General features: G+C 40.1%; 1 protein-coding gene across 1 annotated transcript; it reads right to left on the bottom strand.

The window, feature by feature from the left end:
- On the bottom strand, positions 1-27,979 carry plcb2 (phospholipase C, beta 2). The gene is made up of 32 exons (XM_084742875.1): positions 27,808-27,979; positions 27,191-27,268; positions 26,447-26,515; positions 23,890-24,030; positions 23,373-23,452; positions 23,218-23,271; positions 23,035-23,110; positions 22,777-22,877; positions 21,645-21,805; positions 21,405-21,551; positions 21,144-21,301; positions 19,705-19,787; positions 19,449-19,533; positions 17,329-17,539; positions 17,145-17,227; positions 16,957-17,053; positions 16,307-16,391; positions 16,000-16,124; positions 15,569-15,720; positions 13,727-13,891; positions 13,550-13,649; positions 13,279-13,383; positions 13,014-13,078; positions 12,778-12,868; positions 11,975-12,511; positions 10,765-10,948; positions 10,065-10,206; positions 7,212-7,276; positions 6,607-6,666; positions 6,310-6,367; positions 4,196-4,279; positions 1-2,418 (listed from the first exon to the last, which is right to left on the bottom strand). The coding sequence occupies exons 1-32, from the start codon at positions 27,889-27,891 to the stop codon at positions 2,248-2,250; spliced, it is 3,897 nt and encodes a 1,298-aa protein (XP_084599001.1). The 5' UTR covers positions 27,892-27,979; the 3' UTR covers positions 1-2,247.
- Between the last annotated feature and the right edge of the window lie 12 nt (positions 27,980-27,991).

Raw genomic sequence — 27,991 nt, 5'->3', positions numbered from 1 at the left:
CCGCCTCTCGCCCAATGTCAGCTGGGATAGGCTCCAGCAGCCCGCGACCCTTACGGAATAAGCGGTTACAGAAAATGAATGAAAAACACACACGTGCTGAGCAAATCAGAGTTTATTAAGACCTATTCATCACACAAGAAAATTACAAAAAAAAACCCAAATCTCTGCAAATGCAGTATTGGTGTATGTCCATCATCATCATACGATTCAATTATTAAGTAAATGTACCTTTTTTCTGCAACACACCTAAATCTCAGACAGAATGCTTTGCTTCAGCTTTAGTGAGTATTATACATCGTGTGTGAGTGATGGAGTCATTGTCCCAGTTCAGCCTGCAGTCTCTGATAAACCATTTTTGCAGCTAAATTTTTCTTGCTACATTTATTCCCAGTTTTGAGCTCATTAAGAGGACAGAAAGGGGACTGTGAGCACCAAACTAAGGCTTTTCATGATGGGCTTTCATCTGGAAGATATTTGTAGCTCTAATAGGGTAGTTTTCATTGGTGAAAAGGAAAAGATTCAAATAGATAATGTTCAAGTCATCTAAACTTTTACTCCACAGGACATTCATGAAAACATCATTATGGCTTAAAACTCTCAAAAGAACTCTCTGAATAACACCTCTAAATTGAAATTTCACACAGAGCTTCTCTAATTCAATCTTCTACTATTCCATGGTTATGCTCAAATTGTAGGTTATGTAAGGCTGGCTTTACACAGTGAAACTTCCACACAATATTAGGTGGTTAGGTGAAAGTAGCAACTGAGTTGAAAACTGTAAAATCCCTTGAAAGTTGTCTGAAACACAGAAGCGACAGTTGCAAAAGTCTCAAGTTTGCCAAACTAGTTTCACAGAACAGCTGATCCAAACGCTGATAGATGATGACCTCAAACTATGATGCAGTATCGTTCCAACAGCCAATCACCAAAATTAACAAAATAATAAAATGGAGGATGGTCTTGTGGGTGCTTCAGATGATTATCATCATAGACTTCATGCATGGTTGGTAGCACTGTTAACGAACAGACAGGAGTCAGGAAGGTGACTAATGCATACTTGTCCACCCTCCCAGTTTTCCCAGGAGACTCACCATTTTCATTTTTCATTTCCTCTCAAGATCACAGTTCTCCTGTACTTCTTCCTATTTCTAATGAATTTTCACACATTTCGCATTTTTCCTTTTCATTATCACAGCCTGTTTCTGACCCTTTCCGGCCCTATGCAACTCTGAAAGTCTGCGGTTTCCACCTGGACATTACAGCTGCACCAAACCAGACTTCCCAAGAAGAATTTCTGTTTCTTAAGGAATTTTCTTTTAGGGTCAGGGGCAAACAATAAATAAATGAAAGAAAACTCATCAATATTAGTTTAGAGATTTATGTCAGTTCATGCTAGAGGAATGAATTATTCTGCATTCTTTCCTGAGAATTAAAGGTAAAATTAAAAGTATTCAGCATTGAAAAGAAGTTGCAGTGTACTTTGCACTTTGTGTATTTCATTATTTTCTTTCTTTTTTTATTATCTTGGATTTTTTTGATTTTTTTTATATCAATATCCTCCCTATTTTTGAGGTCTCAAGGTTGGAAAACACAGACTAATGTGACTGCTAGCTTAGTTGTAGCTGTACGATATGATACGATACGATACAATATACTTTTTTGTCCCCATAGGGACTTAATAAGAAGTTTTGATAAGAATCAGAACTGATATTTAAAATAAAATCATATACAATTACATTCTAATGTCAGAGGGCGGTGACAAAGAACTATTTCTTTATAATCCACCGGTTTCTCTTTTGAGTAGCCGGCTGGTTATCTTTCTATCTGATTGCTCTCATCCTATTCTCGGGACAGCCATTATGAGACAAAGAAGCCAGCAAGTGCCAGAAGAAAAAGCAATACAACACGTCCAAACCAAAATTATCCAGTGAAAAAATGATATGAAAGAAGATGCAAGGATGCAAATGTAGTTACAAGTACACTGACACTTCCCACTTAATAAAATCTAGCGAGAAAACTGTAAGACAGATGAAAAATCACCAGCTAATTTTAGTAGATTAAGCTATTAAATCCTGTTGCAGGGGACTTCATATTGGAATTCACGTAACTTGCAAAATGTTGTAGTTGTATTTAAGTTTCATGGTGTAAAACCAGCCTAGCAGGTTTAAAGAAGATAAAAGAGTGGTACAAACTTTCTAAAAAGTTAGGACAGGATTACACTGAGGAGCCAGGGATCAAAATTCACATCTAACCCAGGAAGACATCTCCATAGAGGCCCACTCCCTCCACCTTCTTGTCTCCAGCCTGATCAACCAGTTCAGGAAAGTGCGCCCCAACACAGACATTGACAGCCTCCTTCACTTCCGCTGGCAGTGACCTCAGTTTCTGCTCATGCTCCTTCAAGGCCTCCTGATTGAGCTGCACACACAGGGTTAGCCAAAGGTTACTTAACAGGTTAGAGGCTTGTCAAAAGGACACACTGACATTTTTATAGCTTCTTTTCTCCGCCAGGTGTTTATCATAATCTTTAGAGAATTGATTTGTGTATTGGCACTGGTAAAAATAAAGATCACTGCTAAGCTCAAGCGAGGGAACTGGCTTGAACCCAGCAGCATGGATTGATTTTAAATAAGAGTGATGATGAGCTATTTTAAGGATATTTAATAACGTGGCAATGTGCCTGTATTAAGGAAAATGGCTTGATACTCAATCAATCACATTAAATACATGCAGCAAAAATGAACTTGCATGTTGAGAGGAACAAGTTGTCCTCATTTGTCCCTCAATCTCTTAACACTCACTCAGATTCCTCCCACTGCTTCTCTCAATCAGAAACTGTATTTTTATGATAATACTACTGGTGGGACATAAAAACACATCATCCATCTGGCGTTCGCGCGTCAATGTCTAAACTATCTAACACCTCTTTTCTCAATGTCAACTGCCAAGATTCGTCTAAATCAAAGCAGAGCATTGTCATCAAAGTGTTCTGACATCATTTACAGCGGTGGGAGATTGGTCTGTGCTCTCTCAATCGCCTAAAATGGATGCGTCACTCGTCAACATTACGTATCATCACTGAAAGGACACAGGGATTCATTGTTGACATAGTTTGGATTGCAGAAGTGTGTATATGCATGTGTGTAATAGAATTTCCGGTACGTTGTGGGGATGTTTACCATCCAGGAGGTGAATGAATGAGTCTCCAGGGAATTAATGTAGTAGTTTCCACCAAACCAAACTTTATGTTCAGTTGACACGAGAACTGACCGATGTGAGATTGACATGTTTTCTTTTATGTTAAATATGTTTTGTTGTTGTTTTGACGTGAGAGATCCCTAGTGGTCGTGTGTTTTTTTCAGCAAGTTTTGGGTTTTACCTTCATTTTACTAAAATCTATAAAGCCAATATTTCTTGATTAGTTCAAGACCAACTAACAACACATACATTGTGCACTTAGCATATATTTTGATAACTGAATGAACTACAACACACTCATCTTGAGTCGAGTGGCTGTGAAACACTGATTAACCACATTTCATTTCCTATAAATTCTTCACAGTAAAAGTCTTCAGATATTTTGTTGTCGAGGAGCATTTATTATAAAGCATCAAAATCAGAAAATGTTGGATGTTCATTAGCAGTAACTTTAACGCAATCCTTGAAACAGTTAAATAAAGCAGAGGAAAGACAAACAAGCAGCAACACGGGAGAGAAACTAAACTTTAAACCACAGAGATTCAGTTAGAAGCTACAAAAGTACTGAGAGGTGAACACAAAGAGACTTTTAAAAACATCTTTCTCTCTGGGACAGACAGAGTTACACACCAGAAAACTAACATTTTCTTAGTTACCAGGGTGATGAGTCCCCAGGTGACAGTGAGCCTTTTCTCTAGAGTTTTTAGGTGGCCTAAAAACGGCACGTGGACACAGGCCCTCAGTGTGCTTTTTGCCAAAAGGAACCACGGACTAAATTTAATGTGTGATAATTCAAAGTGGCAACAAAAACTATTTTCTCTGTGAGTAGTGTGGTTATCAACATGAACCTAAAATATTACTGATTTTTAAATCTGTCGTTGATCTATTTTGGGTAGTCGTCACACATCTTCATACACATTTTTGTTCCTAATTTAGTTTTTGTCTTCCATTTTCCAGAGTGCTGAAAACAAGTGCATCCTGGTGTTGGCGTGTGTACCTGATTAGTGAGGGTCTTGATTTCTTCCAGTGTAGCCGCCTGCTTCTTCATCAGAGCCTCTTGCTGTGGGCTGTAATCTGAAGACTGTAACAACACAATAAAGCACAATACAACATGTCACTGAAGAAAAACATGATTGATCTGTGGTTTGAGTCTGTTTCAGAGTGTTTGTGTGTCTGCACGTGGGAGATAAAGACTGTCTGCATGTCTATAAGCTCATGTTCCTCCCTCTGAGAGTATGTGTGTTTATAACTGATGAGGAATGCACTCATGGGATGCAACCTGAGCGGGAGAATCAATACATTTAAGTCACAACAGGTTGGACTTGTCCAGTTTGGTTACACAGCCCTTACTGCACCAGACCATTCAATACTGAGGCTGCGCTGATTAAAAGGGTGACTGTGTTATAAATAGTTGCCGTAATTGATGAGCAAATGCTGATTAAGTGGCTCAAAATGAGCTGCAATGCGACCCTGACGTGTGGAGGGGTAAGGTGGGTTTTTGCTGCCAGCCAGACGCAGTCGATCGGAGAGGGTCAGAGAGGAGTGAAATGGCTGGGTCTTTAACCAGGTCTGAATCCTGATGAGCAAACAGGCGAACAAGAGCACAGCTAAATGAGTCATCGACCACACGTGGATTAGCCTGCTGCCTGTAAACAGCTTCTGAGTAATGGACAAGCCTGGCCTATGGTCAGGGCCCGCTGCACTTTACTCACTGGGTAAAAGAGTGTGTGTGTGTGTGTCTGTGTGTCTGTGGGTGGTTTGTGTGAACTGGTGTGTGTCAGTGTACTTACTGTTCAACAGCGTGTGTGTGTGTATCTGTAAGCAAAGGTGTGGGCGCGTGTGAACATGTATGCAGCTGCATGAAAGGAAAGCTGTAACATGCCTAAGGTGATATTTTTTCCATGTTTTGTTCAGATCTTCAGACAAAGCTGCCTCTTTGTAACCATAGCTACACTGCTGAATACAATATGTGTTGAACAAACCAGTGGATGTCATGTGTGAGCTGTGACTTGAATACTGTTGTAGGTACATGACAATATGGTAAATGCAGGAATGCATATGAGTGTGTAGCTTCAGACTTCAGTCAAAATCAGGTGGGGATTTCTATGTGAATGGATAGTTCCTTTAAAGGAATAGTTCAACATTTTGGAATGTATGCATATTTGCTTTCTTGTTTCTTGTGTTAGACGATAAGATTGATGCCACCCTCATGTCTATTAAGGCCATTATATGTAACATTTCTGCATTAAGATGTCTAAAAATGCTAGACCTATGCTATGCGTATTTTGTTGAGTTGTGTACATTATCCCAAATATTTCCAACAATGATCAAACCATTTTTCCTGCAGATGCTTCTGACATCTTATCACACTGATGTACTTTCAGGTATCCATACTGATAGGTTTGGTTTAAATTAGTTGCTTGATTCTATAAAAGGAGGGTCTCACATCATAACTGACAGCTGAGCCCTGCCCAGGAATGAGTCGGCTGGCTGGATGGGACCTTGATACCACAGCTCCAACCCTGATTACTACTGCGCAGACTCCTGCTCCAAATGACATCACCAGCGCAAGATGGCAGTGTTCATATCCAGGATATTTTGACTTAATTTCTGGGTGTGGGAGGAAGTAGAGATGCATCATTCATTCATCTTTATACAATGATTGGGCCAAACAAGTAGTGCTCTCATAACACGATCAACCCAAGTCTGACTGATTGGCTGGTACTCGTTGCTTTTTATTGTTTTGTCTTGGGTAGGCTCCAACATGAAAAGAAAGATTGGGCAGTGTTAGGGTAAGAATATCAGGGTGAGCCAATCAGAGGCAAAGTAGGAAGGGTCCTGACCTTGCCATCCTATGAAAAAAAAACATTGCTTCCAGTCTCTGTGGGGTTTTTTTTTTGTTTCAAGGCTTTATGCTAAGATAAGCTAATAAGCTGCTAACTCCAGCTTCATACTTTCTGTATGAAAGTGGTATCAATTGTCCCATCTAACTCTCAGCAAGAAAGCGAATAAGCACATATCCCAAAATACTACTAAAACTACTGCTTTAACTGCATGTGCTCAAAAAATCTCTAAATCTGCTACTTCCAACAGGCTGAAAAGATTACTTACTGCACCATCAGACTGGCTAGCCTCATCCAACACCTCTGTGCTCATTGCCTTTTTCAGCCTGAAAGAAGATAATTAGAATTTTCAATTAGACCTCTTGTACATAATGTTAAAACTTCATCAAATCAAACCAGACTTAATATGTAATGCCATGTGGCAGAGGGGTAGGAAGATAAGCTTGTCCTCATCATTTGTCTGCTCATATTCCTTTTAATTTTGGACAAGAAGCTGCACCTTGGTGAGAGGAATGACAGTGGATTGAAACACATGAAGTAACTGAAGGTCATGCGGTGAACTCACTTTGCTTTCTCTGAGGATGAACACTTTGAGAGTGTTTTCTTCTTATTTGCTTTAGTATCGCTGCAAAACAAGCAGAGACACGAAGTAAGCACATCTGCTTAATTTAAAATCTAAAAATCAAAAGCAGCCTAACAAAAAAAAAAGAAAAGAAATAAAAAAGATTTTTCTTTAAAGAAGAGTTGCAGGGCTGTCAGTGTGTCTCTGATGTGACCTTTTCAGTGAAAGGAAGGCTTAAATTTGATGTTATAGTGTCTGTGTGGGCAGGTAGATGACCAGGGCTGCCTTCGCTTCCCCACTGCTGTTTAAACACCTGTTGGATAATGGTTGTCCTAAGATAACCATCTGCCAGCTGGGGACTGGGGATAACACACACACGCACACACATCCAGAACACCATAAGCCAGCCAAGGACATTGGAAGACCCATACACTGAGGTGATTCATTCATTATTTGAGGTATTGTCTTTGCAAAATGTCAAATGTTTCACCTCAGATGACACACAAACACAATCTCAAGGCACAGATTGGACAGACTCAGCAAAACCCTCTGGACTGTCACTGTGTACAGCTCAGCATGTCCCAAATGTGTTGTATGTGTGCTCACACCTCTCCAGGGTCTTCAGTTCACTGAGGTGTCTCTCTGTAGCCATCTCCAACAGTTTGGCCAGTCTCTGTCAGAAGAAGAAGGAGGAAGTGACACAATCACAGTCAAGACAAAGTTAGAAAACGAGACTTGCGTAGCTCTAAATAACAATAGCCATGCTGCCTGTCATTAAAGTCTCTCTTCATTAAAGGGATAGTTCAGATTATTTGAATTGGGGTTGTATGAGGTATTTAACCACAGTCGGCATATTACCTACAGTAGATGTTTGGAGAAGCAGCAGGATTACCGGTGTTGGAGACTAAGCATTGTACTGGACTGTGCTGTGGACAGGGTCAGCAGCAAAATGTGCTTTAGCTACCAAAAAAGGGCCAGATTAAAAAAAATTAATATCAATTAAATGTAGGCTATATTCAGAATATTTTACCTTGCTGTCATACAGACTTTTCCTTTAGGAAACTGCTGTTATATGTGCTAAATGTTGCTCTCTCTTGCTCAACCAGACTCCACTGGCAAAATCCATAATTTTACCCAACAGAACATGGGAGATACAGATCTACTGCTGCATCTTTTAGTTTGTTTGTGTTATTGTGTGACATATAGGGGTTAGTCAGATTCACAAAAGGCTGTATTATGGCAAAGTGGGGAAAATATTCAGTATTCTAAATATAAAGTACAAAACCAATATAGATTTTCTTAGTTGGCTAAAATACCTTTTGTGGCTGACCCTGTCTACAGCAGTACATTGCTTAGCTTCCTCACTGCTACTCCTCCCTCCTTCTCCAAACTTGGGCATGCCAACCGCCAGCGCCTGTAGGTAATTACACTGACTATGGATAAATACCTTATACAGCCCCACTTCAAATAATCTGAACTAGCCCTTTAAGCCAAACAAAAGTGCAGCCCTTAATTTAATTGGCATGAACTTTGGCTTTACGTTTAATGAGAGCACTTGGCCCCAAGACCCGAATGTGAGATGTTTACTCTCATCTCCCTCCACGGCACTTCTCCAGTGCAATCTACACTCTGTCTAGTGAGGTGGCAACCCTTGAAAAATTACCTGATTGACCCCTCAGTCTCATATAGATTCAGAGCTTATGCTAAGAGTACCCTCGGGCACGAGGGACTGCTGTAAAATCAATGGAGCCTCTAAAGCTCTGGCTGCTCGCCCGTGATCCCAGACACACAACACAGACAGGTAAAATTTGGTGCTCTGTGAGAGATGTGAATACATGCCGAACCATGGAAATTAATCCTATTTTTGGGATGAATCATTAGATGTAATAAAGACAGCTAAGAAGAGGGTATGAGCAGAGTGATTGGATGAGGTGCACATCAGAGCAGGTCACAATAGGACAAGGAGCAGATCTTGACATTCTTGACATACAATTTGAAAAATATTAATGATGGCAGAATAAAGTGTACTATGTACAGCTATGAAAAAATACAATGCTCATTTTTGCAAGAAATGTGAGCATAATTTGACAATACTTTTCTGACAATAACATCACACATGATAAAATGACTTTTGATCAGGCTGCAAAATGACTGAGGGGCCACTCAGTTTTGACTTCCAGGGGTGATTTAAGTCTATAAATCCTTTACTTACACAAAAGTAGCAATGCCATTATGACATGTGGTCATTACAGGTGTTTATTCTGTCTGGTTCAGTTCCAGTATCATCAGCAAAATGTGCAGCATTGACTTCTTATCAGCTTTTAAATGAATAAACTTGTGAGCAAATAGTTGCTTACTCACACATCCAGCAGTTATGAAGTAACATTATCATTCATAAGGAGTCGTATTTCTTATTACTATGTGGTTTTATCTGATGGACAGATAGCTTTACTTGTTGCGAAAGTAACCACTTAATACTACTGCTGCTGTTAGCTAGTTAGCACGGATAGTCACACGGTTAGCAGTCCTATTAGCTGACTCACCCCAGACTGGCAGGTTAGACCAGTCATTCCCAGAGACTGGGTCATGACCCACAGGTAAGATAGATAAGATAAGATAAGATAAGATAAGATAAGATAAGATAAGATAAGATAAGATAAGATAAGATAACCCTTATTAATCCCCAGAGAGAAATTCAGATTTCATCACAGCAACAGAGATAAGACTGAAACACAGGTAAAGAACAATTAAAGAGTAAAAGTACAGTACGATATCTGCAGCACACCTTTTAAAAAGCATTTCAAATGTGTCTGTGTGTTTGCGAATGGAAATGGTGCACAGATTTATTTGCATTAGAGGATTATATTTGTTGAGGAAACCCATGCAACACAGGATTCCTGTGGGATTCCTGTGGAATGAGAACGGGACAGGAAAAAAAGTGGGAATCATAACAACAATTTCTATTTTTTTTTTAAACAAAATTTATATTTAAAAAAAAATGCACAATTTTGACATGAATAAAGGCTATATTCCTTATTTTGAACATAAAGTTGTCTTTTTTATTAATTTTTTTTATTCTCTCCTGTCTGCTCTGCCACCAAACTAGTGCGTGACGTGGACTGCAGATTAATGGAAACAGGACGGGACAGGAGCCATTCTTCTGAGATTAGGATGGGACAGGATGTTTTTTTTTTACTTGCATATAAAGTCCAATCACAAGTGGCCACCTGAGACATGAGGAGACAGATTCTAATGCCAGATGTGAACTGATATAGTCAGATGTGTTCACTTGTATGCATGTTAATCCCTGGGTGAAACAGGCTCTATAGTCATTTGACCCCTCTTTTATAAAAAAAATACTGATTAGCGCAGCTTTAAGACAGTATTTAAGTGTACATATGAGTATATGTTTGATTTTTGACTCACTTTTAGTGGAACTTTAAACACTGTATTTTACTAACCTCTGTAGCACACTGCTCTTTCTTCTTCCTCAGCTGATCACACTGCTCCGTCCACAAAGCCTGCAGCTCAGCCTGCATCTTTTCCTTCTGATCCTGCACCCGCTCTGTCTTCAAACCAGAGTCAGAGGTGTTTCCCCCTCCCCTGGAAGAAATATGCAAAGAAGAATTTATCGGCAGCCACCACCCCTCCAAACACAGAAATGAAGGTATGACTGTGCAGTCACTGAAAATCCTATACAGCAGTGCTCGCTTGGCCTTGAATAGCACATGTTTTGTCCTGAAAGCGCAGTGTGGAGGGCTGTGCACAAAAAGCACTGCAGCCCACATTCATTTAGTCGTTCTCTTCATCCTCTAATATTCTGCTTCAGGTAGAAAAACACATTAGTCGAGGAATATTCTCCCTGCTTCTAAATCTAATCTCATTAATAACACTGACCAAAACAACAACAACTTCATTAGTGGGTCAATATTAATATGCTGCAGAATTCACTGCTACTTTTGTTGGAAACAGAACAGTCTTTGGTGAATGACTAAACATAAACAAACAGACAGATGGATCTAACTACTTTGAAATTATGACATGACACCCCCTCCTCCTCCGCCAAACACTATCTTTTGTCTAACATTTTTTCTCCGTCCATATTTCAGCTAAAAACTGACTCAGAAAAGCGTTGGATGGGCAACAAATCAATCCCCTTACTCTTTTTTCTTCACAGAGGCCTTCTTCTTGATGGCCTTGAAGGAGTCAGAGTATTTCTGAATCAGATCCTCTCCTTTTTTCTGATACTTCTTTTCTGTTTCCTTCAACTCTCTCTCCTGGCGCTTGACGACCTTCAGGTAGTTCTTGTGTTGTGTCAGTTCCTCAGTAGTCACTGTTGAAGGCTCTGTGGCACAAACACACAGAAGATCCTCCTCTTTATGTCGATATGTATTTATAACAAACCAAACTCGTCTATTGAACAGAAGAGGTCTGAAATGGTGTGAATTTTCCTTCTCAGGGATCTTTCACACAATGTTCATGACTGTCAAAATAACACGAAAATGTTATGTTCACTTGACATAAAACTTGTCTTTTGTGAGATTTCTACATTTTATGAATGTTAAATCAACAATTTTAGAGTGCATTTTACTAAAGTTTATAAAGTTGAAATAGCCTAATTAGTTCAAGACCAATTAACAACACATACTTTGTGCACTTTGCATATTTGGATTGCCATATGAATGAAAAAACATTGTAAGAATATATATCTGATGTTTTTATGTTCATATGACCTGTAATCAATTTATTGATCAATTAAACATGTAATTTGTGTACACTCAGCATAGAAAACATGACAATTCCAACATGATTTACAGTGTTATGCTGAACACAAAAATAGTTTTGCTTTTCTAACATAAAATTGCAACAACTTACTATTTTTTTTTACCAACTCATCATTCCAGATGATTTTGATCAATATTACACAAAGCCACATGTTTACAACAAACACTATAAACCAGCACAAAACTGACATTTAGCAACATAAAAATAGTGATCATAAACACCAAGAAAAAAGAGTGCTGGTATTGGTATAGTATCGGTATTGGCAGAAACCATGATGAAGGTTAGTATTCACATATTGTATTTAAGCACAGAAAATGTAAAAGGAAATCAAATTAGTTTGTAATGTTCATTAGTGTGACAGAACACTTGTTGGTTCAGTTAAGTCAAATGGTTTTAACAAAGCTCAAATAAGACTTTAAACTAATAATTCAATCTAAGTTCAGTAAATTGACATTTTTAAGTTGAACCAATAATAACCAATAACCAAGTTGCCTTTTACAATAAACTTCTAAGCTGAGTCAGCAAACAGAGTACGGACAAAAGGGAAACCGTGAGGAATGCAGCACATGAAGCACTGAAGTGTTACCTTCGCTGGACGTTGGTGGCTGGGATGAGTCATCTGATCCTCCAGACGATGCACTTGGTGGACAGGGCACGGCTACAGCATCCGGCTCTTCAGCAGCCGGCTCTTCAGCAACTGGCTCTTCAGCAACTGGCTCTTCAGCAACTGGCTCCACAGCAGCGCTGGCAGCTTCTGTATCTGGTTTATCATCTGAAGTAGGTTCAGGGTCTGTGCTGGAGTCATTCGCCGGCTCTTCTTTGGTTTCAGGAGCAGCATCCGGCTCTGAAACAGCTTCCTTCTCGGGGGTTGACTCCTCAGGGGCTGCCTCCTCAGGGGGAGGAACAGCGTCAGGAACAGTTTCAGATGTGACGTTTCCTGGATCCGGTGCTGGATCATCAGCAGGAGCATCCTCAAGAGTTTGAGGAGTTTCTGCTTCAGGTTGTGGAGTGTCCTCTGACTTGTTCTCAGTCTCTTCTTTTGCTTCTTCTGTACTTGCTTCTGGTGGAGGCTGAGGCGATTCATCCTTGGCATCAACTGGTGTAGGTTCGGATGCTGCCTTTTCTATGGGAAGTGATCAAAATACATCTTCTTAATTCAGCACTGAAGACCTACTGTAAGAGCCATACAAAGCTCAGTGCCTGGTTGCATAAAAGCACACAGGCACACAAGATTTTTCCTTTAAATTTTAATCAAACAATGAAAAAATTATGTGCATAAAATCAACATTAAATATTTTCTTAGGATGTTATGAGGCAAAACCTTTTGATGTCTACGTGTTTAGGGCACAATAGCTTAAAAAAAACTGTCACTTTCGCAAACTTCATTACCTGCAGTGGGGGCTTCACTTTCCTTAGCTTTGTCTGTGGGGGTTTGGACCACGAGAGGCAACTCATAGGGAGAAACGTAGTCAGAGGATGACTGTGTGGACACAAGGAGAGACACATCACAATCTAACAAGGCTGGTCATCTTCCAGTAAGTTAATATGCGCTATTAAGAGTTTGTAGGAGAGAGGGGGACATTACTGATATGTCCATTTTAGTGGATGAGTTAAGCTCTTGATACCTCCTTTGGGGTCTTTGAGGTCTTCTCTGTGCCCTTTGTTGGGTTAAATAAGGCATCTGTGAAATCTGAAGGATAATCAAATATGTCAGTGCACAAAGTAGCAAATAATTAAAACTTTAACCAAATAGAAATGTGTAAACTAAATGTTAGTAATGTTCACTAATGAGCTGCACATTTTGTCCTCAGCTGTCACTCAAAAAACACGCATTCAATTGCTGCAGGTTTTTTTTTCTTTTGCAAAAACACAAAGTGAAAAGCCAAGCACCTGCAAAGGCAGCAGGGATGTAGTCCTTGACCTCGATGTACACAAAGAGCGCGGGCAGAGTGAGCGGCATGTTGCTCTCACTGCGCAGGCAGATGTGATGGAAACCTGCAGGGTATAAAACAAACCTTGGTGAATTAAAAACAAGGCAACAGCTCCCCTGATCCAGAAGACACGTTAACATTCTGTGGCCTTGAATGACTCAGTGCTGTTTTAAATTATGGAGATTAGATTAAGCATGAAGCGAATTGAGTTTTTTCTCACTATCACCAACCTGATTGGATGGCATCAAGTGGGATGATCCTGTGTCCCAAGAATTTACCGTTCTCTTCATGGACCACGATTCTCAGAGAGGCCATTTCTGGGAGCAGGATCTGTCCATCATAACAATAACAAATATATTAACAGCAAAGGGTTCACACAAACACATTGACCCACACGTCACACACACCTTCTCAAACACAAAAGGCTCCTCATTCCACACTGGGTTAATGCCGTTGGGTGTGGGGGACCACTTGGTGCGATATTTCTTCTTGGGGTCTCCCGGCAGGCCGATCACCTCCACCTCCACTCCTGTTTTCACATTCTTGTCAGACAGAAACTGGCCTGAATAGATCTAAGGAGACAGGTGAATGGGCTTTGAGGACATGCATGTATGAAGCGGATTCATATGGATGTATCCTGTTGTGTGGACCCATGTTCAGGACACAGTGGTTATAAATATAGCCCACTCATGCAGAGTCTGCTGAATACCAGGAACCATGTATTACTCTCAGCATGAAGCTTGTATTATTACAGACTGAGTGAAAACCAAGCGAACACACACACACACTTTGCAAGGCTATTGAGGTTAATTCACTGCTCAGTTTAGATGGACAAAAACAGCTATCAGCTGCACTCATATTGCATTGTTTGTGCATCGGTTTCCCTGCAATGCCCTCCGCATCCCTTGTTCTCCCCCTTTGTCAATCCCTGAATAAATAATAACTCATAAAAATAAATGTGTATTCATGTGTGAGTGTGGAGGATGAACTGAGGAGCCTCACAGCCTCAGTGCAGAAGCTGTTCTGACGTCTGGTTGTACGGCAGCAGATACTTCTGTATCTCTTGCCAGACTGCAGCAGTGTGAACAGGCTGTGGCTGGGGTGGGTATTGTCTTTTAGTATCATCCCACTTCCTCCTTTTGTCAGCACTGCTGGAATAGCTCTGCTTAATTCTTCAACAGTCTCAACACCACACCAACACGAGTTAGATTCTATCTTCCTGATTAATTTCTGCAAATGTGCGGTACGATCATGGGGTAGTACAGTGTAGTGGTGACACCCTGAGACACTCAGAAATAAAGCATTCTGGTGCCATTTTAGCATATGGACTTTTAGACGGGCAAAATTAACAAAAAGTTTTTAAAAAAAATCTTTTTCTCACAAGTTTGTGAGGTGTTTTATGGAGCCCTTAGTAACATTGGACCTAAGGTAATTGCAGACCTTTGCCTAACAGTAAGCCCACTCTGGCCTGCAGCTTTAATTATTTTCACCTATTCAATTTGTTTTCCTGACATTTCTGGAAGAAACACTTAATTTCTCAGTTTCATGGTAAATAGGTGGTAAGTAGCAAAAAAACATACTGAAAAGTTAAGTTACGCCAGAATTACCCCAAATTTAGTAATCACTGCAAGTTTCTTTGGAATTAATTCAATATTTACTCAATGCTTACTCCAAATGTCATAAGTGCATGGTAAGCAGCAAATAACATATTTAAAATTAATTTCAAATGACCCCAAAATTACATCCATATTTATCCCGAATAAAAAAATTTACCTGCAGTTTTAGAGGTATTATTTTCACATTTTTTGACTGTTTTCTTTTTGGTAACAGTTCGGTCCCAGAATTTCATGGTAAGTGGGTAGTAATTAGCAAGAAACATGTTGGAAATTTCTCATGTTGGAAATTACCCCAAAATTAGCCTAGTATTTACCCCAAAATGTCATAAATGGATGTTAATTAGCAGGTAACATGATGGAAATTTCTCTGAAATTACTGCAATATTTACCCCATATTTCATGGTAAGTGGGTGGGAATAAGCAAGAAACATTTTGGAAATTTCGGAGTAAATATAAAGAAATTTCCAAAACATTATTTATTAATTATCATTTATTTTCCATGAAATTGGGAACCTGTAAAGTGAAGTGTTACCTTGAAGTGTTGTGTTTAGTTTGCACAGATGATCCCAATGCTTAACATGCCACAATCAAGTGAGAGGTAAAATTAATAACAAAGCTGTGCCTTAACCGTGCCTTAATGGTCAGTGTGCTTGCCACAACGGTATCAATCCTGTCACAGAAAGGGTCGAACTTCTTGTCACTGCGACGCAAAACATCATGCTTGAGCAGGTAGCCCGTTTTACCGTTGAATTCAAAGAGAGCCATGTTCAGCTGCATGGGGAAATCTGAAAACAGACACAAAAAGACCCGTTCATGCCCCCACTCTTCAGCACAGGGAGGAGCAGTGAGCGTTTGGGATGCAGAGCACAGCAGAGAGGCCTGAGCAGCACAAAGAGGTGCAACACTGACCTGCTGTGGTGAAAAACAGAAGCTCAGGTTTAAACATGCAACACAGGCTCAAGTGGTCATTTAAAACAGACAAGGAATTGTTGCATCCCCTCATGTAGTGCGACATATATATGATATTATAAAGTTGTTATGAGTGGATTTGTGTCCATCTCTACCCATCGTCTGGTAGTTGAGTGCCACCATCTGGCAGCCGACGTTCCAAAAAGGCTGTGGGCTGTAATTGGATGAGTCCATTCTTGTCCCTTTAGGGTAAATCCTGCTCATCTGCCTCTTGTTGTATCTGAGAAAGATGGTTTAGGAATCAGGTTTATGTCTCTACATTTGTATGTGAATCAGGATACTCCTATGATACCTTCAAGAACATCATTTTGGTCTTAATTTGACGGCATTTTAATCTGCCTAGTTAACACCGGCTGTCTTATTTTGAAGCATGACAACATCTGCGGCATTCTTGAAGGATACTCGACGAATTCAACAGCAGTCTTGGAAATCATTGCCTCTCCTTTGGTCTCCACAAAAGATGAGATGACATAACTCTTGTTTTTCTCTGTGAGGAAAAAAAAAAGAATGGGGGAAAGAATTACACAATTCACACAGACTTTTATTTGTTTACTCGTGATTTCTTTTAATTCTATGTTGTAACAAATCTATGGTCACACTTTATTTGAAGAGGTAGTGAATCCATGTCATGAAACTTAAAAAAAACTGTTCAGTTTTATGTTTTAATGTTACATTAAACTGTCATATGTGGTTGGTTTTGGCACTGGTTGTCATGAGACCATTATAAGCGTTTTATGAATATTTTCCTTGACCCCAAGTTAAGTTGTTTGGACTTATCATAAAGATGTCATTAAATTTTATTATGCTGTCAAATGCTTTTGTAACAGTGTCATGAATAATGTCCTGGACTTCTAGTAAAGTGGTACCATTTGGACTGGTCATAAAGATGTCATTAAATGTTATAAGGCCAGTTTGACTACAGAGTACAGTAGCAAGGTGATTTAGCTTGGCATGGTTATGACAGTGTAATGACAGTTTTATGCACGGCCCTTCAAATAAAGTGTTACCAAATCTATTTTATCTGCGTTTGGGTTAAATTTATGAAGACATACTTTTGGCATTGTCAAAAGAGATGAATTTGTTGGGCTGGATGTAGTTGACCAGGGATGACATCGCCTCATAAGACGTGACTTCTTGTCCAGCTGTGCCCTGCGGAGGATTGACAGGATGTTTTGAACTGTTTTAGCAGGACACGGATGATGTGAGGCGACAAAACTGTCATCACAAATGCATACTCTACCTCATCTGATGTCTTCATTTTCTCCTCATCCTGCTCCTCTGTCTCCTCTTGCTCCTCATTGTCCTCTGCAGCTGCGTCACCCTCTGGTGAAACATGTAAACATAATGTCAGTGACACCTAAAAATAACTAAACAGGCCTGTTTTGGAACGTAACCTGATCTGACTTGACTTTCATCCTGTCCACCTTGGGTCTCCTGGGTGCTGGGCGCTGGGTTGGCGGGATCCTGCGGAGTGGTGTTTGTGTCCGGGGCGGGTGCAGCTGTGGTTGTGGTCTGGTCAGCGGCTGCTGGGCTGGTTTTCTTCTGAGCTGGCTTTTCGTGGCTGCCCTTCTTGTTCTTGATGAGGATCTTACCCATGAGCTCAGATGGGCTGGGAATCTGCTGGCCCGGCTTCAGCTGGATGTTACAGATAAATAGAAAGAAACTTAAAACTAACTTGGTGTAAACAGTGACAAAGCGCTTGTTCAGGGCCGTAGCAACAAAAGCACCACTGACGAAACCAAGGTTAAATCCTCAATATTGTCTTCAGGAATACAGGAATTTTAAAAGAATAGTTTGGGGAAATATAAGTTTTTTGAGTTACCTGGGAAGACCCATCAATACCACGTTCATGTCTATATGATAAATATACAGCCAGCAGCCAGCATAAACTGTATAACAAATAGTGGACAGAGTTTCCGTGATGTCACCCATAGGTTTCTGAGGAGTCATGGAGGAGGGGGCCCTGTGGTGGCTCTAGCTGTTGCCATCCTGGGAGTGCCTGACTCAGCTAATTGCTGGTTAATCTAAAAGTGGGCAAAGAGGTCGTGCTTGAGCAGTGCTGAGGCTGGCTAGCTATCTGTGACGGTACCCACCTATCACTCAAAACAGAAAAACAAAAAAATATGCATAACTTTAAGCCTTAACATCATTTAAACAGGGGAGTTGTATAAAAATTCACCCCCATGTGCAGGTGTCATGAACAGGGAAATTAGCTTTAGACACCAAAACATTTTTTTCTTCCAGACTCTGAACATACTTATTTCTCCTGGAGATTTAGGTGTTTTAATATGAAGTTGCTGCTTGGCAGCCAGTTAGCTTAGCCTAGCACAAATACCAGAAACAGCTGTCCAGGCTTTGTTTTGATTAGCCGATTGATCTAATCTGAATCAAGATAAAGTTTAGTTAGATTAAATCTAAATAATCAAATTAACATGCTACATCTATGCAGTCTCTGTTTTTTTAATTTGTACAAAAATTAAACTTGTAAAAATGCCACATTGCATTTCTTGGTCAGGCTCAGTGACTTCAGGGAGTTTCCACTGGTTGTATGGCAACTACACAGCAACACCAACATTTCAGGAAGTTACTGCTCCCAGTCCAAGAATAGCCAGACACAAAAACCTCCATAAAACCACAACTTGATATTTTCACTCTTGTGTGCATTAGTGCAGTTTGTTGAACAGCTCAAATGAACAAGAACGAGACTTTTTACCTTTGGACAGAGCCCAACTGGCTGTTTCCCCTTGTCCAGTCATTATGCTAAGCTGAGCAAATAAACTGCTAATTGTGGCTGAATATTTATCTTACAGTCATGAGACTGGTATCAATGTTCTCATATCGCTCTCAGCAAAACAGCAAATAATTGCATCTCCTAAAATGTCAAACTATTTATTTCTTACCAGAGAAGACATTCACATTTTACAATCATACACAGTAGCTTTTTTCTAGGGTAATTTCTGAATTTACTTTATAGGTGGCAATTCAGACAAAGCCCTCGCACAGCAAACCATCCCATTGTTAAACTGTTTTAGTCAAAAATTAATCAATCATAAAATCATATTAAGGAATTTCCCATTTCTCTTGCAGAATTATATTCCTGCAGGTGTGGAGGCGGCTTTAAGACCATAAGGTCAAAAGAGTTTTCGGTGGTTGGGGGAATTTTGGGTCATGACTTCAGCTTCAATAAAATCCTTTCTGCTGCCCTGAAATTATTTGAGACTGTTAAACATGTCATCTCTTTGCCTCAGGGACACAATTTCACCCCTTCACACAAGACCACATACACAGCTGAGAGAATGTGTGCAGACATTGGCTGTTGAGTTATATGATGGGAACAGCGGCCTGTGTTTCGTGTCTCAGATATAAGAAAGAGGCCAAACATGGAACTTTGTCATTAATTGTCTTCATGCTCATGTGGTTTTAAACAGCAGAACGCTGAGTGGGTAACATGATAATCCTTTATCTGAAGTATTCTGTTTATATAAACTCTATCTCACTGTATTAGTTTGACAGCGAGCTGTGTTGCAGCAGTCACTGTACTCACAGGGTATTTGTCCAGCGGCTCTGTCAGCAGGGCATCACCAAATATGGTTTTGCAGTAGTTTGCCATCTTCTCCTGCTGTTTCACCCTGGAACAAAGCAGAGTAACACCTGTCACAGTCTGCTGTCACTGCCAGAGCCAAACTCTCAATTACGTCCTGAACATGTTCCATCAATATTCCATTTGGGTTAATGGCATCAGAGCATTATTACATTGTGTTAATAACATTACATGGCATGAGGTCATGGAAAAGTCTTACGAGTCAACGTGGTTCTCGAAAGAGAGGATAACGGGATACTGCGAGGTCTTGAAGGCGCTCTCAGCAATGGCTTCAATCACATCCTGTTACACATCGAAAAGAGGCAGGAAATTTAGATTTTTTATGCATTTAACTAGACTTGTGCTTGAATTAGAGTACAATTAAAGGGGTACAACTGGCAGTGGAGATGTAGAAAACAAAAATAAGCTGCAGCAAAGAGCAAACAACATGGATTCAAATACAATAAAAGTCACACAAAAGTGTGAGACCAACACAGTGAGTTAATCGTGACTATTCTCCCAAAACATGAAGAGAAACAACATGACAAACTGCAGAACTATTGCTTCAATGCAGACAGAGACCCTAAAGTCAGCTCTAAGCCTATCACATCTAGAGGCTGACAGTAAACTGAACTGAGGTGTTGTGTCCGGGCCCCGGGGACTGCCGAGCTCCGTGTGCCCTTAAATGGAAGTGTTGAGTGTGAGAGAATGACGGGGGTGCCGGTCTCTGTGTGTTTGTGTGTTACTGTGTACTTTTAAGCCTTCACACGCTTTTGCAGTCTTTTGTGCACATGGGCATGATTAAAAGGTAATCAGCGAATTTACAGGCTTATCATGATATCTTATCAGGACACACTGTAGCACTCATTAGTCAGCATGAACAGCTTCTGGTGAGTGTACGGGTGTATACATGAAGATGTCGTGCTGAAATAATGCAGGAAACTAGGGGTTGGCCATTTACTAGAGAAGTCCAAGGTTTGTGATAGACAAACTGGAAGTGAGTTGGCCTTACAACAGAAGTTGTTATAATGTTTATAACAAATGGTCAGTTCACTCCAAATGCAACACTACATATTTTTCCTCTGGCCTGTAGTGTTGTTTATCCATCTGTACTGTTTTAGTGTGAGTTGCTGAGTTTTGGAGATATCAGAGAGACTTCTGCCTTCTCTTCAGTATAATGGGACTACATAGCACTATTCCTGTGGTGCCCAAAGTGCCAAAAAATACATTTGCAAAACTCAATAGCAGTGTCACTTTCCAGAAATCATGACCCAGTTGCTCAAAATAATCCAGAAGTTTTATGGGAACTATTTTCTCTCTGTAGTAGAATTTACTAGAACTACTTTCTTTCTTGCATGAAATGGCTCACAACAAGGACTTGCACCATTTAGTCCCATTGTACTGGACCGAAGGCAGATATCTCTACAGCCAACATCTCCAAAACTCTGCAAGCAAAAACTCTAGATGGATAAACAGCACTAAAGGCCAGAGGAAAACATATATTTTTGATTTGGGGGTGAACTGTCCCTTTAACTGTTCCCTGTTGTGCAGGATCCTGATGTACAAATGTGGAACAAAAATATAAATTCATAAAACGTTAGAGTGAAATGTGAAACGTATAAGAGACCACTGAAGGTGAGCCCAAAACTGTATAACCACCTTGAAGAGGATCTCAGTTGTCATGGTGAAGCCGTGGGTAATGATTGGCTCTTCATCTGGAGGTTTCCCCTTCCAGCAGTCCAGCTCCAGACAGCGGCAGCCGGATAGCAGACACTGACGGTACATCTCCGGCGAGGACACGCCAGAGAACTGACCAGCTGCAGAATGACAGAGAAACAGACAAAGAAGTCCCCCGAAATGAGATGTTGAGTTGATCAGGTGTGAGGACTTACAAGCTAAAATCAAAGCAGCGTATGAGACCTGTCAGGTAAGTGTTGTGGGAAGACTTGATGAAGTAGTGTGGTATGGGTTGGGTCATGTCTTGACACTTGGCGAGCCTGTCCTGCATGACAACTGATGTCTCTGGCCCCATCAGGAAGAACAAGAGACCCTCTGGAGAAATCAGATCTGCGGATGAACAGGAGAGACACATTAAAGTATAACAGCTTTATCCAGCCCATAAGTCCTCCATATAACAAAGATACAATCAGTGAATTTCACTTCTGTTTGCGTTATTGGAGCAGGGTTCATATTTGTCAATCAGAGCCTTGATCTGGTCCTGCCGCAGGCGTGGAAACAGCTCCTCGTTGAGCCGAGAGTCCCTTTGTTTCTCGTTGAGGAACTTGGTGAAATTCTCTTTTGTCATAGTGGGTTTGTTGGAGCTGGAGGGCACAGTGAGACATGACAATCACATCAGTGCTGCGCCTAATGTTTTCCCTGCCCATCACAGCCCACTACCCCCCATCTGAGCCTGTACCAGGTAGCTAATGCACAAGTTGGGGGCTCACACTGGTTAAGCATGAGGCCGGCATAATAAAGTTTACAGCAGGCGTTTCTGGCTGTGGATGCCTATTTCAGACAATGAAATGGGAAAAAAGATCCTGTTAGTCATTACAATGAGAAACTGTCTTAAAAAAATAATGACTTTGTATCCAAAGAAATAATGGCATAAACTATTTTGAAAAAGTTCCTCATGGTTTTGAGATTTTTGTTATGAGTAAAAATTATCTTTATTTGAACACAAAAACTTTTTTATACTAAATCATTAGTTTGAGATAAGCCATTGTTTTGAAATAAAAAGTCATTATTTTTAGAACAATTTCTTTATTTTGAGACACTAAGTGATTATCTTGAATACTAAGGTATTATCTAAGTTATTATTTTGAAATATGAAGTCAATATTTTGAGATAGTAACTCATTTTGAGATTATGCCTAATTATTTTGAGATACGAAGTTATTATTTTTAGAAACTTTCTTATTATAATGATTTTCAGGATCTTTATTTCATCATGTCCCCAGATTGGTGGTAATGGTCTGCCATATTAAGCTATCAAATTAGAATATGCAATGAAGTATGTTTCTGGCTTCATAATTACCAGACACAGCTGAGCCTTTTAGAATAGACATGTTTGGACACCAGGTGAAATGGTTTACCACGGAGTGATAAAAACAATCAGAACAACATTTAAATCAGTTTTTGGATGAAAATATGTGAAACGAATAATAGAGGGAATAAAATATGATGATTGAGCTACAGTAGCTTGGAAAAACTGCAGGATTTAAAGTAATAAACTGAGCATTATTCAGCCTTGTCAGGAGGTAATCAGTGAAGCACATGAGAGCCTCACTCACTAAGAAGTGAAGATCTCAAGGATCTCAGGCCGAGGGCAGAGATTTGTCAGAAAGACCCTGAAGGCAGACTCAGTGAAGACATCAGGCTTCATGGTGTCATACTGAAATACAAAAACACGTCATTATTGGAAAGTTATCAAAACCTTGTTGCCATGGCAAAACCAAACATTTGGACTAATTTTACTGCATTCATGCAGGAATCTGTGTCAACAATAGATGAACACAACAAATCCACGAAAATGTCTCTGTTTTTCTAACCTTTCCTTTCGGGAGGTGTGCTGATGCCAAAGCACTTTCCACCCTCTTCTTATCAGCAGGGAACATCTTGTAAATGCTGAGAAAACACACAGTGAAACGGTAATAGGAAATATGATAATCCACTGGACAAAATAACAACTGTGTGCCATCCTACACCTTCATATTTGTTGCACTGTAACCTACTTTTTCACTGGGATTTTGCCGTCCTTGTTGGTGTGAAGAGAAATGCGGATGTATCTAAGATTGAACACAAAGGCTTACAGCGCAGTATTATGTTATACATGGGAAAATTAAATGGTATACAAGCTAACCTGTCATACGACACTATGTTCACTTACATTTTCTCCAGGAAGACTTGTCGGCACGAATTGTTTCTTGCAGCGTTGTAGGCAATTGCAAGAATGTCATTTGCCCAGTTCTGATGTGCATTTAATTAGAAACACAAACAAGGATATCACTTTCAATGTCAACTTGAATTGTGCTTGAAATGTCATTAGCCCTAAAAACATTATAAAAGATTTTTAATGGACACAAACTCACCACTAGAGGGCATTAATATAATAATACCTCAGCAAATGAGAGCAGTGCATGTTGCCTTTGATCAAAGCACAATTGTGATTTCATTACAGTTGATTAAATCTGGGTATTGGAGTCATAAAGTCTAATAAAGACTAAAAGGAAGAGATGGAGCACCTTACTGGGGGAAGCAAAGGCTCATTGTGTAACAGCTAATGGCCTTTGGCTGTTTGAACAATCAGAGGGGATCAGTGACAGACAGGAAGGATTGTAAACAGCTAGAGGAAAGGCACACTGCCAGTAACACAGACTCAGTGTATACATACAGCGGCTCATTACCTGTGTCACTTTCTCCTTGGAGGCGAAGAAGTTGTGATAGGTCAGATTCACTGTGTCTGGACCCGAGACAATAGTCAGAGTTTTGGCAAGATGGTTGCTGTCTGGGAAGTCCAGGTTGAACACGTTGCGAACTTTCGGGTGCTGTGAAAAGCAAAAGGAAAAGTCAATTAGATGTCATTGGATCAAAATATGGGGTGCCATTTTTAAGCACTTTAATTAAACAGTTTTTATCCGTTCACCCTCTGTTTGCTAAAAGAATTAAAATCATTTCTGCAGCACTTGTTCTTTGGGAGCTTGTTTAACACAGGCAAATGTGCTGACCAAGACATGCAAACATATGCACATACACACTGAGACAAACACACACACAAACACTCCACATGTTTACTTAGACCACTGTAGAGGACAATTACATGGGCTAGACTTACATTCATTTCCTGGAGACCTAACCTAACCATAACCACTACTTTCCTAATCCCTAACCCTAACCTTAACCCATCCTTAACCTCATCCACCAACCCAAGAATTAGGCTTTTCTCAGTGTCACTGTCACAAAACCTCATTTCTGCTCCCTGCTCTCTTGCAGCCTCAGTTGACCCGTCTGGATCTTTCCTCACCCTAACCAAGCATTTCTGTCCCTTAACCTACACAGTTCTTAATCAGAGTACTTCCACAGTATAAAACATAATTAGTTTGTACAAGATGCAATCTCAAAATCTCACAAGAGTTTTGCAAATCAAGCATGCCCCTCTACACATGAACAACTTCTGGCTTTTAGGCTTGGCCTAGGCTATGTTGAAAAGAAAGCCAAAACTGAAGATGCTTAAAAGATGTTTCTGTAAAAGAAACATAGGTTTATGGTCACATCTAAAGTTAGATAATGCTAGCAAAACAATAACTAGCTAATGATTTATGTAGATTTGCTAGCTACTTAGCATAGATGTATTATAATGAGCTAGATACAATATGCAAAGATGGTGCATATTCAATGAAAATGGCTCACCTGGTGCAAACTCAAAAAAAGTTTCCTAGTTTCTAGGTTTACCTCTGTGGTACTCGGCCCACTCAATATGCACAGTAATGTCTCTCCCACTGGTAGCAAAATGCTAGTTAATTAGCTAGTTAACAATTTATGTAGACTGACTAGATTGTTAGCTAGTGTTTTGCTAATATATATAACTTAAGATGTGACTATATATAACTTTTACAGGCCCTGCAGCAACATCTTTTAACAATCTTCAAAGTTTTGCTCTCTTTTCAACACAGACGAGCCTTGCAAATAGCAAATTATCTAAATACAGGAAACTAGAAAGTTGACTGAGGTTCTCAGGGCTTAGGACAGGTCAATTGGGGACAAGGCCTTTGTCCCTAATTGCACAAACTGTCCCCAGATAACTGGTCTTCAGTTTGAAATATGTCCCCAAAGGTAGTCAGACAACACACACACACACACACACACACACACACAAATACACACACACAAGCAGTGGCAACAAGAGCCATGTTTAAGTACTACTTTCCTGTATATGCTACTCTACAATAAATCACTTCTTTGTTCAGATGGGCAGAACAAACATCAGCCCTGGAGCCGCTTTCCCAAAACTCCTCAAGGGCCTGAGAGGAAGATGTGCTTCCAGCAGCACCAAAGCAGCCAGGATGATGCAGAGCTCTGTCCTCTCCCTGAGGAAAACAGATTTCAGATTTCACCTCTGAACCCTCAGCGAGTGATGACGCTGGCTGCATACTGCAACTCTCTGCGGAGGCCAGCGAGGAAGCAGAGGAGAACTACAACTGTCAGATTTTAGCTCAAACAAACAAACAGACAGGTTCACTCACAGAAATCTCAGCTCATGACTCACTGTGTGTTTATGTTTGTTTGTGTACGTCTGCATCTGAATCTGTATGAGCATAGTCCAGGTACATGTGTCTATTGCCATTTTTGCAATGCAAATATGCCTCTCACGCTAATACTAATGGTCAAACTTAAGGCCTTGACACCGTATTTGCATACCTGGAGTGATTCTTACACAACAAACACACTAGTTTGACTTAATTGGACAGAGCAGGTTACTACATTAAAGCAGTGGTTCTCAGCATTTTCAAGTCGCGACCCCCTCTGAATAATCACGTTGGTGGTCGCGACCTGCTCCCACCCCTGCCTGTCTGAGAAACTCAAACACAAAGACCCAAACACACTCTATAAAATCTATTCTGAGGCAAATTATATCAGGGAAATGCCCTCATTTCCCATCATGCTTAGTGCTGGACTGATTAGTCTAATAGTAGTAGTACAAAATGCAAATGTTGTTTTTTATTAGTGTTTGTGTCTGTTCAGAACATGATAGTTTATGTTGGTAACTGATAGTTTTGTGCAGTGCAGTGCAGTGAGAAAATACCTTTTGAGTGCTACCTAATGTCGAATGTGTTCAGGGGGCTGATGTGACTGAGAGCTGCTTCCAACTATCAGGTGACCCCCAGAAATTTTCTTGTGGCCCCCTTGGGGGTCCTCAACCCCCAGGTTGAGAAACACCGCATTAAAGACTGATACTGTACTCACTTTGGGAAGTTTTGCATATTTTCCTGTTCTGGTATCTCTGACAGTAGCAACATCCAGGAACGTTGTCTCCTAGAAACAAGAAGCAGAGAATCATCTCCAATTCTGAATTCAACATGTAGGCGCCAGTCCAAATATGGATTCAGATACAAGTCATCCCTTGGCAAAGTGCAAAAACTATGGGATTTACTTTGTTTGTGTGAAGATTATTTGACTGCAATGTCTTGAAACATCATGTGGGAAATTGTAAAGGAAATTTCATAGTTTGCTTTTACACAAAAGTCAACAATAGTGTGAGCCCAGACTCACGAGGCACACATTTGACGCAGGCTTCACTGCTTTTGTGATGAGGTGAAAACCAGAAGGTGCCTCGGTGAGAAAGACAGATAGTCGTCTTCCTGGAGTGCATCACAGTTCAGCTGCGCGGTGCAGCAGGATGGTGAGCCCACATCAGCACCAATCAATAATCTCCACAAGCTGCTGTGACCGGAAGGTGCACTGCAGCTTTCAGCTATCCAACAGCTTTGGCAGCTCCTGATCACATGAACGTTACACACACTCTGGATGTGAGTCACTGAAACATGACTACCTCCATTTGATATCTCTTTTAATCTGTCAGGTTGTGTTAGTGTGATGCACAAAAAGCCATTTCATCTCCATTAGCCACTCAACACTTTCCCCACACCTATGACAAATTGTACAAGGGCACTTTTTCTTTTTCTTTTCCAGACTATAGGTATTGATTACCTTGCTTTGGTTGATCCAGTACACATAAAAACCTTTCGGATCCATCTTCATGGTGACAGGAACAGTCTTTGTGGAGTCCTTGATGGAGACAAGGGAATTAGCGTTCACACACTATTGAGTGAAATTATTTGTCATCTATTTTGATAATCAATTAATTGTTTTAGTCCTTCTTCAAGAAAAATAGTCAAACTTGCTGGATCCAGGTCCTTAAATGTGCTTTTATTTGTCATTTATGACAGTAAATGAAGAGTCTTTGGGTTTTGGATTGTTGGTTGGACAAAAGAAGCAATCTGAAGACATCATTTTGGCCTCCGGGAAACTGTGATGAGGATTTTTAACACTTTTTGACATTTTAAAGACTAAACAATTAATTAATCATGAAAATAACTGGCAGATTAATTGATAATGAAAACAATCATTAGTTTCAGCCCTATTCTGAAACAGAGTTGCTTCATGATGACATGATAAATTACATCATTTATTCTACAGGACTACCAATATTTTCCAGAACAGTTCATTACTTCAACATCAGTGATTACAATTACTAAACTCACAATCTTGCTCATCAGACAATGAAAAATAAAAACTGTACAGATTTTTTTGAAATATTCACTCACCTCTGACCATTTGGTGAATCTTTCTCCTTTGACCAGGTAGTCTTTGACCTCTGGAGGCTCCAGAAAGTGTCTTTTCTTATTCATTTTGTCCTTCTAGAGTGACTTTTGTTAGAGTTTAATGCTATAACTGAAATATATTCACTATCTGCATGTACACCATCGTCATCGACCACAGCTGCTCATC

Source organism: Lutjanus erythropterus, chromosome 18 (assembly GCF_056507025.1).
Source record: "Lutjanus erythropterus isolate fLutEry1 chromosome 18, fLutEry1.hap2, whole genome shotgun sequence".
NCBI lineage: Eukaryota > Metazoa > Chordata > Actinopteri > Lutjaniformes > Lutjanidae > Lutjanus > Lutjanus erythropterus.
This window is presented reverse-complemented; position numbering and strand designations above follow the sequence as displayed.